The sequence below is a fragment of the Acinonyx jubatus genome, chromosome B4 (assembly GCF_027475565.1).
Source record: "Acinonyx jubatus isolate Ajub_Pintada_27869175 chromosome B4, VMU_Ajub_asm_v1.0, whole genome shotgun sequence".
Classification (NCBI taxonomy): Eukaryota; Metazoa; Chordata; class Mammalia; order Carnivora; family Felidae; genus Acinonyx; species Acinonyx jubatus.
Window position 1 is genome coordinate 74,487,029 of NC_069387.1, and position 17,331 is coordinate 74,504,359.

Here is a 17,331-nt window from a genome sequence, read left to right on the forward strand (position 1 = left end):
GCACAGAGCCTGACGTGGGGCTCAAAACTCATGAAACCAGGAGATCATGACGAGCCAAAGTCAAGAGTTGGATGCCTAACTGACTGAGCCACCCAGGCTCCTAGATTTTTAATTTTCTTAAAAATATAAACCCCCCCACCTCCAACACACACACAAAACCCATTCAAAATAGAACAGATGCAGTTAAAACTCTGGCTTTATCCTGTCCCTGCCTTGTGCCTCAGGTCTCTGAAAAGGCACCACTGCACACGCTCTATGGAATGTGTGCTTACTTCCCTGATTTTAGGCCATCCAGGCCGTCTTCCTGAAGAGCAAACTCTTCTCCGCATTGATTTGTTGTTGTTTCCCAGGCTCTGGCCTAGCTACTTTTCCTTCTTGTTTTGCAGAAAAGAACAGAGAGGGATATTTCAGAGGGTCTTCAGATGGCTCACATAACCGACTTCCTTTGTGAGTTCAGCACTAACTCAAAACCTTCAATCCCCATTTGGTCACTAATTCAGTTTAGGGTTCCTCATGGTACTTTAAGGCCCTGGCATTTGCCTTCCCGAGACCTGTGGTGGCTGCAATTGTGTTATCAGTCTACAGTGCCACCCAAGAGAGCTTTCTCTCAGAAATATGTGACAAATCAGATCATTTCTTTCAGGAGTAGAGAACTATTTTGTAAATTTGTAGGGAAAAAAATGGAAAAATTTTGGTATTCCCTACTCTTTAAACCAAGGATCAACATCTCCAGCCAACCTTAATAGCCCCTATACTTCCTGAATTTCAAATGTACGTTTTCTCTAAACTGTCTATCTGCATCCTGTTTGCCTCTCTTCTCCAGTCATTTAAATGCAGCCAAACTATATACCTGAAAGAATGTACAGTATGTTGGGGCACTTGGGTAGCTCAGTTGGTTGTATTGGAGTCTTGAATTTGGCTCAATGCATGATCTGTTTTTGAGTTAAAGCTGTGTGGGGTTCTGCTGAGCCTACTTAGGACTCTCTCCTGTCCCTGCCCCTCCACTCCTACCTCCCCCCCCCCCCCCCCCCGCAAATAAACTTAAGAAAAAATGTATGCTACACCAAGTACTGTAAATTATTAACCCTATCCTAACCTGTACAATGTTGCCACTTCACCGTCTCCTAAAGCACTGCTCTTGCAAACATCCATAGCTTTGTTTTTCCTATACCCATGCCTCATTTGGTTTTCCCCTATGGTAGGATTTTTACCACCAGGAATTGATCCTGTCACTCCTCCCTCCCAATAGGATAGGGCTAGAAACAGCTTTCACCTCCTTGTGGTCAAATGTTCATCTAGCCAGCCATTTTGTTGTACAAGGGTTATTTTTCCTAAACCCCCTTTGACCTGCATTCTGAAACTGAGGTGGTATTAACACACCAGTGTCAAAATCTAGCTCTCCTGCTTTTCCAGTCCAGTGTGCTCTTCTCCCCATACAGGCAGCTACACAGAAAGTGGGATCCTTGGTATTACAACCCTGTTGCAGACTATCTTCCAGATGTAGATGAGTGGTAGTACATCTTGAATTGGAGAAAGCAATTTAGAAGAAGCACAGAAGTCAAACTTCCTTTCATAAAGCCTTTACTTTGTGACATGATGCAAAAATCTGACAGGTACACATGGAAAAGTAAGACATGGTCACAGTTAAAAGTGAAGACAATCTAACCAGAAGCTTTAATGCCTGTCAGCTAATGTTGAAGCTTAAGTTCTGAGTGTGACATGCTGCAGGGTTGAAAGGAATGGTAATTAGTATTCCTCTCCTTCCTCTTCACCCTCTCCCTCAACAGAATCCACACCAACTTCCTCATAATCCTTCTCAAGGGCAGCCATGTCCTCACGGGCCTCAGAAAACTCTCCTTCCTCCATGCCCTCACCCACATACCAGTGAACAAAGGCACGCTTGGCATACATCAGGTCAAACTTGTGGTCCAGGCGAGCCCAGGCCTCAGCAATGGCTGTGGTGTTGCTCAGCATGCACACAGCTCGCTGTACTTTGGCCAGGTCTCCACCAGGTACCACAGTGGGAGGCTGGTAATTAATGCCAACTTTGAAGCCAGTGGGGCACCAGTCCACGAACTGGATGCTGCGCTTGGTCTTGATGGTGGCAATGGCAGCATTGACATCTTTGGGAACCACATCACCACGGTACAACAGGCAGCAAGCCATGTATTTACCATGGCGAGGGTCACATTTCACCATCTGGTTGGCTGGCTCAAAGCACGCATTGGTGATCTCTGCTACAGAAAGCTGTTCATGGTAGGCTTTCTCAGCAGAGATGACAGGGGCATATGTGGCCAGAGGGAAGTGGATGCGGGGATAGGGCACCAGGTTGGTCTGGAATTCTGTCAGATCCACATTCAGGGCTCCATCAAATCTGAGGGAAGCAGTGATGGAAGACACAATCTGGCTAATAAGGCGGTTAAGGTTAGTGTAGGTTGGGCGTTCGATATCGAGGTTTCTACGACAGATGTCATAGATGGCCTCGTTGTCTACCATGAAGGCACAATCAGAGTGCTCCAGGGTGGTGTGGGTAGTGAGGATGGAGTTGTAGGGCTCAACGACAGCAGTGGAAACCTGGGGGGCTGGGTAAATGGAGAACTCCAGCTTGGACTTCTTGCCATAATCGACAGAGAGACGTTCCATCAGCAGGGAGGTGAACCCGGAACCAGTTCCCCCTCCAAAGCTGTGGAAAACCAAGAAGCCCTGAAGACCCGTGCACTGGTCGGCCTGTGAGAAAAAAGGAACAGAGAAGACAGATTATAATAGACCTTCCCAGAATTACAAAGCATTTCTTCACTTAAAACATCTTCATTGACGTTTATAAAATGACACCAAATAATTCATGTTGCAGTTGAAAATTTAAAAACCCTATCAAGGAATAATTTACCAGTTGTCCTCACTCCATTATATTTCTATTCTGCGTTTGAAAAGAAAAGATCGTATTTCAAATGTCTTCCTTAGGGTCATTATTTACTTTATTCTGGAGAACAAACATACCAGTTTCCGAATTCGGTCCAAGACAAGGTCGATGATCTCCTTGCCGATGGTGTAGTGCCCTCGGGCATAGTTATTGGCAGCATCTTCCTTGCCCGTGATGAGCTGCTCAGGATGGAAGAGCTGGCGGTAGGTGCCAGTGCGAACTTCATCTGGAAGAGAAAAACAAAGCAGCCACCCGTCACTCACAACCTGCACACGCCTGCTCCACCCCAGGGTGTCAGTGGAGCCCTCACGACAGACCTCCTATCTCAAGAGCCCTGAGATCTCCCTTGGGTTACTACTGAGGCCAACTCACCAATGACTGTGGGTTCCAGGTCTACAAACACTGCCCTGGGCACATGCTTGCCAGCGCCCGTCTCACTGAAGAAGGTGTTGAAGGAGTCATCTCCTCCCCCAATGGTCTTGTCACTTGGCATCTGGCCATCGGGCTGGATGCCGTGTTCCAGGCAATAGAGCTCCCAGCAGGCATTGCCGATCTGAACACCAGCCTGGCCAACGTGGATGGAGATGCACTCACGCTGTGGAAAAGTAGGTTAAAAAAAAAAAAAAATCAGCATTAAACTAATCTAGTAGTTGACTGTGAAGCAGAACAAAATAACTTAATCAATCTTACAAATTTCCCCTTCTAAAACTAGTTAAAATGTAACATCTTTTCTAGGAGAGAATCACTACACTTTTTAATCGGCATTGCTTTTAATGTATTTCTTTTCACCCTGTAAATTGGGAAGGCCTCGTTCCAGACCAAGAAAGCTTAGTCACAGCTTTCTCCTTTGGAGCACCAAGATAGGGGGGAGGCCATTCATCCAGTGCTCAAGCTTCAGAATTCCATTTTAGACTAGGCGGCCAGATTTCCGGGCAGCTACCATCACAGGAAGCACGTGGCCAGAACAGTGCAGAGGAAATGTCTGGCCACAGGGACAAAGGGCGGGGTTTTGCGGCACAGGATGAATGAGCAATTCAGGGTGTGTGAGCGCGCGCCCGCGCCCGCCTGCGGCCAGCGGGACCGCGCAGCTGCAGACACACGCAGCGGCCACGTCTGCTGAGGTGCTACCTCGGCCAACCATCTTCTGCTCCCCCAGGCGCTAGGCTTAGCCTAGCACCCCCACATCAGTCAGGGCGCAGCAGGGGATTATCAGCAGCCCAGATCTGGATCAAGATCCGATTTCCATTCTCTCAAAATCCCTCACCGCCACCAGCTGCTCCTACACGCATTCCTAACATAGGTCAAGGGACAGATGGAGTCTAGAAGCTGTTGGGAGCAAATTATCCTAGTACGCTGGCGTACTGCAGCACACTGACACGGAGGATTCTCCACATGTAGCTTTTCTTTCGTTAAAAACAAAAAAAAATTCAGGCTAACAGACGACACGCCCTACAGTGGCGGACGCGCAGGGCCCCAGCGCGCACGCGCAGACTGCAGGGGCGGTCTCCCGCCGCTCCCTGGCGGGAAGCTAACGGTCGCGCGTGCGCTTTTGTATTCCGGCTCCTTCCCGCCTCCGCTCTTCTCGCTAAGGAGGAAGTGAGGGCGTGGAGAGCCCGCGCGCGCTCCCGCCAAAGGCCGGGGAAGGAAGGGGGGATGGGAACGCGCGGGAAAGGACTGTAGGGTCTCGGGTCACCGCACCCCGGAGTTAAGGGCTAATTGAGAGCCCCAACCACGGTCTGGGGAGCTGGGGCTCCGCCATCCCCTCCCAAAGACAGAGAAGAAAATGCGCCCCCCCCTTCCATGCCCCAGCCGTTCTCACTACTCCCACCCTCGCCTCGCTTTTCGCTCTCCAAAACGAGGAGCGCTGATCTCTGGCTAAAAGGCCGTCCGAGACCGCCTGGCTGGCTTTTCCCGTTTTTCCAGAGCGAGGGCGGCGCCGCGAGTGGTCCACTCACCATGGTGGCTAAGGGTTAGCAGGCGTAGGCGACAGGAGCAGACACCGGGTCCTGGTTACCGTCCCCGACAAGCTAAGAGTCGAGGTAAGTAACGCACTGAAGCGGGGGCGGTGCCGGAGCCACTTAAGTAGCGGTTCGGGGAGGGGCGGGCGGGCACAGGCGGTGCCACTGCCGCGGGCCCCTCCCCCGGCCCGTCGCGCCCACTCGGCGCCCGGCTCGGCCGCCGCAGAGGCGGGCTTCTTGGACCGGAGCCCCCTCCCCGCTCCGGGCCTGCTGGGCGGGGTCCGCCGCGCCTGCGGACAGCGAGCTCGGGTGCTGCAGTCTTTGGCGCATGGCTGCCAGGGCCTGGGCGGGGGGCGGGCGGCGGGCGCAGGTTCTGAAACCAGCCAACGTGGGAACGGGAAAGGAGGCTTGCCTTAATATGGACGAACCCTAAGACTTAAGAAGTCCATACAGTTTTAAAGATGAAGCACCATGAAATGCAGAAACTTCTGGTCCGGCTAGCTCAGCTGATTATTTTCATGTTGCCACAATCTGTCAGTGAGTTTTGCCTTTTTTTTTCTCAGTTCCTTTAAAGGCAGGCAGTGCATTCTTTACTTACCTGGTAATGTGGAGGATGCAAGGTTTAGAAAACAGACTAGTTTTATTTGGTTTATTGTAATGACTTGTTCGTTAAAGTAAGGTGCAAGACGTTGGAAGCAAAAGTATTTCAGTCATTCAAAAAGTAGTACCGAAGCAATGAACATCGAGGCTGTTAAAACGACTTACTAGGCCCCATTTTTAGACCTAAACCAACAACTTTATGGAACAGTCTTAGGGGCTTTTAAAATGGGAGGATATTCAAAGATACATTTCACAGGCACCTGACTAGCTCAGTCGCTAGAGCCTGTGACTCCAGATCTTGGGGTGGTGAGTTTGAGCCCCAAGTTGGGTGTAGAGATTCTTAAAAATAAAATCTTAAACAACAACAACAACAACAACAACAGAAAAACCCCACAAAGGTACATTTCACATTTGGTAGCTGAATGGGAGTAGTGAGGACAGAAATTTGGGTAGAGAGGCAATTGACACCGAAGGATATTAGGAAGTAGGGAATCCTTGTGTTATATTTAGAGCTTTGTAAAACTCTATATAATAATAAATACTTTCTGTTATGTCAAGATAGATCAGTTGGTTATGGCGCACTGCTTGGAGGCCCAGATAATAGTGGGTACCCCCTCCCCCCCAGACCTCACCCGTGCCTTTCAGGAGAATCTATTACAAGACCATAAACTATATATTGCTAACCCTTGTAAATGCATAAAGTGGTTAGTTAGGATAAAGTGTGGCTTTAAAATGGCTCTAGCAGAAACCTATTGCTGTTACACTACTCAAGATATCCTTGCAGTGATATGTTAGTAACAAAAAGTAAACATAAAACAGTAACAAATCATAGCTCAAATTCAGTTATTACTTTACTCAGATTTGGTAAAGCCTTCACCCTTCATATCAAATAACAAATTTACACTATTAATATGTGTGTGTAGTTTGTAATGAGACATATGTGTGTGTATATGTTTCTGATTTCATATATATTTCTCGTTTTATAAATATATATATAATATCTCCACTTCTATGAACCTGGAATACAAACAAGGAGGTTTTCTTTTATTTCTAATAAATATATATTTTTTGTAATCCTGTTAAAAGGTTTTCAACTCAAGATCCAAATTTACACACATTTTCCAAACTGGGTTACCAGGGACAGGAATATATTTAAATATTGTCTCACTTATTCTTAAAGGAGATGGAAAATGATTAGTTTGCTTGGCCCAGAAGAATGAATGTTAGGGAACCACCCTGCTTAACTCCATTTTGCTGTCTGCTCTGGATGAAAGCCATTTGGAAGCAGGCACCTCCCTTCTCCTAGCTCTCTGCAGAACCTTAGAGCTTTCACTGCAGAGATTTGCTCCTATGGGCCTATGTTTCCCTAGATGCCTTCCTAAAATCATTAGCTTTGCTAGCCTTGTTTCTGTGAATTCCCCTGTTGTGAATGAGGAAGTATTTGAGGGGTTTTTTTAGGTCCCTGATGATACCTTGGTTTTTAGAGAGTAATTTAGAGCCAAAAAGGACTTTTAAATATTATCTAATCTGGTATCTTTATGCCAGAAAAATATTGAATAATGCTAAGTATATTTTGCTACCTCTTTAGTACCTGAAAGGAAAAGCTGACATTTGTTTTTCTTTTGTACCCATATTAAACTTACATAGGTTTATTTACTTGTATTATATATAGATGTATATACTTTGTATATATTTAGCAACTAAATAGTAGTTATCTATTGCTGGGATATAAACAGTATTATCCACTGTCTTAACATTTTAACTGATTATATTATAGATCTTTCTTTTGTTGGACTGTTTCAGGGCTTGTACCAATTTGCTTTGAGTTTTTGATGTAATGGAAATGTTGTGTTGCTGTTTGAGCCACTCCCATCTTTGCTACTTAATATTGTGGCCATTTGCTACTGTTTTAACTGTTCTATGCAGTCAGAACATTTTTGATAGTTCCATATTGTGGTTTAGACACAACAGTTCACTTTATATTTTGTTCCTTTAACCAGCTCTACAGGGAAAGACAAAAATAAGTAGCAATAACTTACCAAGCATCAACTATTTTCAAACATTTAGCCTTTATTCTTACTTATCACAGTGCTATAAATTTACATATACTATTTTGTGTTCTCTCCCTGCCCTCTCCCCCACCCGCCATGGTATAGGGGAAAGAAAATGGGTTTTGGATTCAGATAGTTCTATACACAATTTTAATTTTGTCAGTTAATGGTAGTATGACTTTAGATCCTTAATTATCTTTCTCCAGTTTCATTTATGAATGAGAATCAGTATTAGTTTGAATCATCTTTTTCTCATATTGTCATATTCAAACCCATTAGTAAATTCTATCAGTTTTATTTTCCATAATATTCCCATCACTTATTATCACCTTCCCTTATTTCATAGCATTTATAGAATCTGAAATTATCTTGTTTGTATGTTTATTTACCTGTTTAAAATTTCCCCCTAATTGCATGCAAACTCCATGTCTGTTTGTGTGGAAGCCAATCTTTGTTGCCCCTCTAAAAACCACCTTCTTCCATCCTTCTTTGCCAAGATAACCTCTTTCTCTTTTTATTTTCTTCTTCTTATTATTAAAATTTTTTTTAAGGTTTATTCATTTTTCAGAGACAGAGCATGAGCGGGGGAGGGGCAGAGAGAGAGGGAGACAATCTGAAACAGGCTCCAGGCTCTGAGCTGTCAGCACAGAGCCCGATGCAGGGCCCAAACTCACAGATGGTGAGATCATGACCCGAGCTGAAGTCGGATGCCTAACCTACTCAGCCATCCAGGCACCCCTCTTCTTCTTATTTTTTAATGTTTATTTACTTTTGAGAGAGAGAGAGCGCAAGCAAGGGAGGAGCAGAGAGAGAGGGGACACAGAATGTGAAGCAGGCTCCAGGCTCTGAGCTGTCAGCACAGAGCCTGATATGGGGCTTGAATCCACGAATCACGAGATCATGATCTAAGCTAAAGTCCGACGCTTAACTGACTAAGCCACCCAGGCGCCCCCACGCTCTCTCTTTTTAAAGGATATTTATGTGCTCCATCCCAGGGGACAAATCAAGGGAACCCTATTTCCTTTTACCAGTTGTTTACTTGCTTTTTCAGTCTCCTTATGATTGGACCCCAGTTCTGGCCAATGGAACATAAAGGGAAGTTGGCTAGGGTATTTCTGAATGGTTTTGAAAGAACACTTCAACTACCTCCATTTTGACCTCAGTCTGTAATTTTTTTTTTTTTAAACAGGAAGATCTTTAAAAGTTTATTTATTTATTTTAAGAGAGAGGGAGAGAGAGTGCACACACAAGTTGGGGAGGGGCAGAGAGAGAGGGAGAGAGAGAGAATCCCAAGCAGGGTCCGTGCTGTCAGCAAAGAGCCCAATTCGCAGATCACTCATACAAACAGTGAGATCATGAACTGAACCAAAATCAAGAGCTGGACGCTTACCTGACTGAGCTACCCAGGTATCCCCAACCCTCAGTCTGTACTTTCTAATTGATTAAATTCTTTTTTCCAAACCTCTCTCTCTTTTTTTTTTCTAATTTTATTTTTTGAATTTATATCCAAATTAGTTAGCATATAGTGCAACAATAATTTCAGGAGTATATTCCTTAATGCCCCTTACCCATTTAGCCCATCTCCCCTCCTACAACCCCTCCAGTAACCCTCTGTTTGTTCTCCATATTTAGGAGTCTCTTATGTTTTGTCCCCCTCCCTGTTTCTGTATTATTTTTGCTTCCCTTCCATCTGTTTTGCTTCCCTTCCATCCCTGCCATCTGTTCTGTGTCTTAAAGTCCTCATATGAGTGAAGTCATATGATATTTGTCTTTCTCTGATTAATTTCACTTAGCGTAATACCCTCTAGTTCCATCCGTGTAGTGGCAAGTGGCAAGATTTAATTCTTTTTGATTGCCGAGTAATACTCCATTGTATATACATACCACATTTTCTTTATCCATCCATCCATCGATGGACATTGGGCTCTTTCCATACTTTGGCTATTGTTGATAGTGCTGCTATAAACATTGGGGTGCATGTGTCCCTTTGAAACAGCATACCTGTATCCCTTGGATAAATACTTAGTAGTCCAATTCCTGGGTCGTAGGGTAGTTCTATTTTTAATGTTTTGAGGAACCTCCATACCGTTTTCCAGAGTGGCTGTACCAGCTTGCATTCCCATCAGCAGTGCAAAAGAGATCCTCTTTCTCTGCATTCTCGCCAACATCTGTTGTTGCCTGAGTAGCTAATTTAGCCATTCTGACAGGTGTGAGGTGGTATCTCATTGTGGTTTTGATTTGTATTTCCCTGATGATGAGTGATGTTGAGCATTTTTTCATGTATCGGTTGGCCATCTAGATGTCTTCTTTGGAGAAGTGTCCATGTCTTTTGCCCATTTCTTCACTGGATTATTTGTTTTTTGGGTGTTGAGTTTGATAAGTTCTTTATAGATTTTGGATACTAACCCTTTATCTGATATATCGTTTGCAAATATCTTCTCCCATTCTGTCAGTTGCCTTTTAGTTTTCCTTCCTGATTCTTTCCTTTCCTGATTGTTTCCTTCACTGTGCAGAAGCTTTTTATTTTGATGAGGTCCCAATGGTTCATTTTTGCTTTTGTTTCCCTTGCCTCCAGAGACGTGTTGAGTAAGAAGTTGCTGTGGCCAAGGTCAAAGAGGTTTTTGCCTGCTTTCTCCTTGAGGATTTTGATGGCTTCCTGTCTTACATTTAGGTCTTTTATCCATTTTGAGTTTATTTTTGTGTATGGTGTAAGAAAGTGGTCCAGGTTCATTCTGCATGTCGCTGTCCAGTTTTCCCAGCACCACTTGCTGAAGAGACTGTCTTTATAACATTGGATATTCTTTCCTGCTTTGTCAAAGATTAGTTGGCCATATGTTTGTGGGTCCATTTCTGGGTTTTCTATTCTGTTCCATTGATCTGAGTGTCTGTTTTTGTGCCAGTACCACACTGTCTTGATGATTACAGCTTTGTAGTACAGCTTGAAGTCTGGGACTGTGATGCCTTCTACTTTGGTTTTCTTTTTCAAGATTGCTTTGGCTATTCAGGGTCTTTTCTGGTTCCATACAGATTTTAGGATTATTTGTTCTAGCTCTGTGAAGAATGCTGGTGTTATTTCGATAGGGATTGCATTGAATATGTAGATTGCTTTGGGTAGTATTGACATTTTAACAATATTTGTTCTTCCTATCCAGGTGCATGGAATATTTTTCCTTTTTTGTGTGTGTGTGTCTTCAATTTCTTTCATAAGCTTTCTATAGTTTTCAGTGTATAGATTTTTCACCTCTCTGGTTAGATTTATTCCTAGGTATTTTATGGGTTTTGGTGTCTCTCTCTTTTTTTAAGATTTTATTTTTTAACTGATCTCTATACCCAACATGGGGTTCAAATTTACAATCCTGAGATCAAGTCGCAGGCTCTATGGACTGAGCTGCCAGGTGCCCATCAAACTTATCTCTTAACTCAGGCAAAAGACCCTGCGGGCAAAGCATCCCCCATGGGAACCAAAACTACCCCTTTGAGCAATAAGGACTGCCCTGAGCCAGCAGGACCCCTGGTGACTGACCCTAAGACAATGATCGGTTTAACCTTCATTGTCTACCTGCACGTACCCACCAACCTTTGCTCCACATTTTCCTTATATATACCTGGAAGTATTTTCAACACTTTGGAGACAGTCTTTGAGATGTTGGTCTGCTGTTGTCTTCCCAGTGTTGCCCTCAATGAGGTAAATTCCTTTCTTCTTTCACCACCACTCGTTTCTCTGTCTTTGGGTTTTGTCAGTGGCGAGTAGTTGAACCTTATCTGTTTGGGACTCCCAGAGCCAGGTGCTCTTGCACCCCTGTGCCCCAACTATAGTTTTCCCCCTGATCAAAAGAGATTGCACCCTTGAGAAAAGCCCTTTTTTTTTCTGGTCTTCCCTTTGCTTTCTGTTTTTGGAAATGTCCTATGAAGGTGTAATGCCTGCAGCCAATTTAAGACTTTCAGGGTCTTAATATAAAGACAATCAGAGAGGTGTGCCTGGGTGGCTCAGTTGGTTAAGCGTCTAACTCTTGTTTTTGGCTCAGGTCATGATCTCACAGTTTGTGGTTTGAGCCCTGCATCAGGCTCTGTGCTGACAGTGCTGAGCCTGCTTGGCATTCTCTGTCTCCATCTCTCTCTGCCCCTCCACTGCTCGTTCTCTATCTCTCTCTCTCAAGATAAATAAATAAACATTAAAAAATCATTTATTTGTTTAAAAAAAAAAAGACAAAGAGATGCCAATTCAGTGCTCTGGCACTGTGAAGCTGCTAAGCCAACCTTAAAACCACCTACCTCCAGATTTATTATTATACTAAGTGCCTAATTTGTCATTTGTTGTTGAATGCCAGACTTGTTGGTTGACTGGATACAGGGTTTGAAGGAAACTGAGGAATGGAGGTTAATTTTTAGGTTTTGGGTTTAAATAACTGATTGAATGGTAGTGTTTTTCACTGAGATCAGAACACTGAAGAAGGAAGTGGATGTGAACTGAAGAAGGGACACAGGAGAAGCTAACAATTCAGCTTTTGTCTTGTTTTGAGGTTTAAGTGTCTGTGGTACGTATACCTGGAGATGTCCATTAGTCATATATGCAGATATGGAGAGAGGAGAGAGATACAGATTTGAGAGTCTTCAGCATAAAGATGGTAATTAAACCGTGGAGATGGATAAGACCACTTGGGAAATATATAGAGCCAGGAGAGGAGTAGCCTTAGTAGAGAACTTGGCTTTAGTAGGGAACTGAAGAATGGCCTTATTCAAAGTAGAGAAAAGGAACCTATAAAAGGAGTCTGAGAAGGAATGATTGGGGAAGTAGAACTGGAGGTCTCACAGGCCAAGGAAAGAAATGGTTTCCAGAAGAAGTGGTACAATACCAAATGCTGTAGGGAAGTTAAGTAGGGTAAAGACTACAAAGTGTTCAATATATATATATATATATATATATATATATATATATATAAAACATATATATTTATATATATATTTATATATATATATTTATATTTATAAATATATATATGTTATATATATATATGTATTGAACACTTTGTAGTCTTTGAACACTTATATAATATATATATATACAGAGAAAAATAATATGACTTCTTTTATTTATTTATTGGACAAATATTTATTGAGAGCTTACCACTCAAGTACTCCTTTTAAATGTTGGGTAGATACAACAATGAACAAAATATGTTCTTCCCCCCTCATGGAATTTATATTTTAGTGAAGAAGAAAGAAAATAAATATGTAGCACAGAGATGTGAAATATAATGTCAAGTACTAATGAGTGCTATGAGGAAAAATAAAGTGAAAAGAGATTAAAGTTAAGAAGAATGCTATTTTAGATAAAGCGATCTGAGAAGGCCTCTCTGAGGAGGTAGTTATTTGAACAAAGATCTGAATTAGGTGATAGAATGGGCATTTCATGCAGATGAACATCAAGTGTAAAGCTTGAGGTTGAGCTTGTATGTCTTTTTAAAGCAATATCAATAAAGTCAGTGAGATATGAGCAGAGGAAGTGAGGGGGAGAGTATTATGAAATAAGATCTAAGAAGTAGCCAGTGCCTAGATCATGCAAGTGTCTTCCTATTAGCCATGGAAAGACTATGTTTTATTCTAAAAATAAGGGAAGCCATTACACAGTTTTGAGCAAAGCTGTGGCATATTCTATTTTAGACTTTAAAAGGAATTTTCTGGCTGTTATGAGAATAAACTATAGGAGGTTAAGAGTGGAATAAGGAGTATGAGTTGGAAGGGAATAACAGTAATGCAAGTAAGAGGTGATAGTTACTTGGACCAGGGTGCACCAGTGGTGGAGGTGGTAAAATGGGGTCAGTGTATGGATATATTTTGAAGGTAGTACTGGTAGGATTTATTAATGCATGGAATGTAGAGTGAGAAAGAAAGAGAGGAGTCAAACATGATTCTACAGTTTCTGGCCCAAGCAACAATGGGGAATACTGAAGGAGGAACAGGGATCAAGAAATGGAGGGAATCAGAAGTTCAGTTTTGGATATGTTAAGTTTGAGATGTAGGTATTAGTTATCTAGGTAGAAATGGTGATTAGGCAGTAGGCTAAGGTGCAGAGAAGTCACACTGGAAGTAAATTTAGGAGTCATCAGCATGGAAACTGGGTGACATCACCTAGGAAGAAAGTGTAGATTAAAAGAGGACCAAAGGGGTGCCTGGGTGGCTCAGTCGGTTAAGCATCTGACTCTTGATTTTGGCTCAGGTCATGATCTCACAGTTTGTGAGATGAGCCCTGAGTTGGGCTCTGCGCTGACAATGTGAAGCCTGCTTGGGATTCTCTCTCTCCTTCTCTTTCTGCCCCTCTCCTGCTCACACTCTCTCTCCGTCTCTCTCTCAAAATAAATATATAAACATTAAAAGAAATAAAAAAGGACCCAAGATTGAACCCTGGAGCCCTTCAGGTTTTAAAAATGAGGAAGAAGATCCTGTAGTCAAAAGTGAGAAAGATCAGCCAGTGGTGTAGGAAGAAAAACATGAAGAGTGTGGTGTTCTGGAAACCAAATGAAGAAAGTGTTTCAAGCAGGAGAGTGCAAACTGTGTCAGATTCTTTTGGGAAGTTAGGTAAGATAAGGTCAGAGAGTTGGCTAATAGATTTGGCAGTGTGGATGTCACCTGTGACCTGGGCAAGAGTGGCCTCAGTAGGCATGAATGAAGGGCTTGATGGGGGTGGGTTTGAGAGAGAATGCAAGGTGAGGAAGTGGAGAAAATGGGATAAAAACCTCTTTTGAGGAATTTTGCTTTAAGGGAGTTAAGGAGGGTAGCTGGGATAGCTGGATAGGGATGTTCAATAAAGGAAAGATTTTTTTTAAAGATGGGAGATAGTTTAACATGTGTGTTTGCTAGTGAGAAGAAATAAAAGAGGGGGAAATTGATGATGTGAGGAAAAGGGGGGATCAGTTAAGGAGCAAAGTTTTAGACTAGTGAAATGGGAAGGGATCCAGTGTGCCACTGAAGGGGTTAACCTTGGAGAGGAGCATGATAGTTTTTCCACTGACACATAGGAGGAAGCAGAGTATGAGTACAGGTTCAGATTGGCAGTTAGATTTGGTGATGGGAACACTGGAATTTTTCTTTTGGTGGCTTCTTTTTTCTTCCCACCCCAGTGAAATAGCAAAACAGGGAATTTCTCCTTATTCTCTCCCTGTTTCTTAATCACAGCAGAACCCTGATTTTGTTGGGAGCTAGGTGCCAAGTTTCTGTTTCAATTACACAAGGTATGTCTATGTGACTAAGTTCTGGTGAATTGTTAGTGGAAGTTATTTTGTGGGGCTTCTGAGCTGGTATATGTTTTTAGCCCTTTCTTTCTCTCTCTCTCTCTCTCTCTCTCTTTTTTTTTTTTTTGCTTAGAATGTGGACATGATAATTGAAGTTCAACCATCTTACAACAATAAAGTGATCCTAAACCATTGCTAAGGATGGAGGAAGCTAGAATCTAGGTCCCTGATGACATTCTGGAGCTGCCAAACCAGCCCAGGATTGCCTACCTCTGGACTTTTCGTTATGGGAGAAAATAAAACAATTTGTTTAAGTCACACTGATCTTTTTCCCTTTTTTCATTTTCCTGGGATGTGTGTGTCTGTTATTTGAGGCTGATTAAAGTTACAACTGATGTGGTGGGTGTTATGCCCAGAATTCGTGATCCCCAAAGACCACCAGGGAGCCGAGTCCGATGCAAAAGCAAAGAGCCTTTATTCGAGCTAGCTCGAGCTCAATCCCCTACCTGCACCGACGCAGCGGTGAGATACCAGGGAAAGAGAGCGAGTTTCAAAAGGACAAAGGTTTTATTGGGGCCTGGGGGCAGTTGGTGAGGTAATGGCTATGGCCTCAGCCGATTGGCTGGGGAAGGGTCCTGGGGAAGGGTCGAGTCCTGTTAGGCAGGTGAGGGGGGGGTTACTCAAGGGGAGGAGGTGTGGTCAAGGTGAAGGACACAGAACAAGATGGAGTCGGCTGGCGTAGGCCCGCCCTTTCAGTGGGATCTTGTGGAATTTTTCTTCTGTATTTATTTTTCTTCTGTATTTATTTTTATTTTGTTTTTAATTTTTTTAATGTTTATTTTATTTCTGAGGGACAAAGACACAAAGCATGAACAGGGAAGGGTGGAGAGAGAGGGAGACACAGAATCTGAAGTAGGCTCCAGGCTCTGAGCTGTCAGCACAGAGCCTGATGTGGGGCTCGAACTCATGAACCACAAGATCATGACCTGAGCCAAAGTTGGACGCTTAACCGACTGAGCCACCCAGGCACTCCTCTTCTGCATTTATTTTTAAATTTTTTTATTTTCTGTTTTTTCAGTGAAATGGGAAGGGGAGGGTCACTGACTAAACGTGAGGATTGGGGAGAGAATGTGGGAGTTTTGAAGAGAGCAAATGTATAAAATAGTCATCTCTGAGAGTGGGAGAGTAAATTAACTAGGGAAATGTAGTAAAATTTCCAAGTATTGTTGAAGGCATAGTAGATTTTTCAAACATTTGTGGTTGTAAATACAAAATGATTATCAGTCATCCTGGTAGTTTTTTTCTAGTCAGGACCAGCTGCTCAGATGAGGTATGAAATAGGTGGAGAATTGGATTTATCCAGGATTGGTGTTTTGCTGAAACTGCTGGATCACCATTTGTGAAATAGAAGACAAAGTAGATGTTAGCCACTGAAAAGATAATTGAATATCTGAATGGATTTTTTTTTAATGTAAAAAAAAAAACAAAACAATAGACTAGTTAAAAGTTCTCATGGTTCAAAAGTTGAAGAGATAAGCCAATGTACATTGAGAAGTTTTGCTTCCACCCTGTGATCTCTGATAGCTGGTTAAATGTTATTTCTGGGTGTGTCTGTAAAGTATTTCCAGAAGATATTAGCATTTGAATTGGTGGACTGAATAAAGCAGATGGCCCTCTCCAATGGGAATGGATGTCATTCAAAGCATTGAGGGCCTGGGGCACCTGGCTGGCTTAGTCAATAGAGCATGGGACTCAATCTCTGAGTAAAGAGTTTGAGCCCTACTTGGCTGTAGAGTTTACTTAAAAAACAAAACAAAAACAAAAACAAAAAAGTGTTGAGGGCCTGAATAGAACAAAAAGACACAGGAAGTTTAAATTTATTCTCTCCCTGACTACATGAGCTGAGACATCAATCTTCTGTCCTCAGTGTTCCTGATTCTCAGACTTCAGATCCAGACAGGAATCTACACCATTAGCTCTCCAACCTTTAAGTTACATGCCTGTCTTTTCTAGGTGTCTAGTTTGTGGATGATAGACAGTGGGGCTTCTCAGCCTCAATAATCATGTGAGCCAATACTTTATAATCTCAATGGATGGGTGGATGGATGGATGGATGGATGGGTAGATAGGTAGGTAGGTAGGTAGACAGATCCTATTGGTTCTCCTCTGGACAGCCTTGGCTAATACACAAGTCTGTGCTCATTCATCCCATTCCTCCCCACTAGCCCTATAGATAAGCATTTGTGTTAGTTTGTTGTGAATTCTGTCAATATTTCCTCATGAAAATATAAACAAATATTGACCTATTCTTATTTCGCCTTTTTTTCATGTTTCATTTTATTTTTTGAGAGATAGAGAAAGAGTGCAAGCAGGGGAGAGGCAGAGAGAGAGGGAGACACAGAATCCAAAGCAGGCTCCAGGCTCTGAGCAGTTAGTACAGAGCCCAACGCAGGGCTCGAACCCACAAATGAAAGATCATGACCTGAGCCAAAGCTGGATACTCAACCAACTGAGCCACCGAGGCACCCCTATTTAACTCCTTTTTTATGCACAAAAGGGTAGCAAGCTATAGT

At 43.0% G+C, this 17,331-nt stretch overlaps 1 protein-coding gene across 1 annotated transcript; it reads right to left on the reverse strand.

The window, feature by feature from the left end:
* Positions 1 to 1,564: 1,564 nt before the first annotated feature.
* On the reverse strand, positions 1,565 to 5,035 carry TUBA1B (tubulin alpha 1b). Its single transcript, XM_015065787.3, has 4 exons — positions 4,876 to 5,035; positions 3,293 to 3,515; positions 2,998 to 3,146; positions 1,565 to 2,727 (listed from the first exon to the last, which is right to left on the reverse strand). Exons 1-4 carry the CDS (start codon positions 4,876 to 4,878, stop codon positions 1,747 to 1,749), a joined length of 1,356 nt encoding a protein of 451 aa, XP_014921273.2. The 5' UTR covers positions 4,879 to 5,035; the 3' UTR covers positions 1,565 to 1,746.
* Positions 5,036 to 17,331: the final 12,296 nt, after the last annotated feature.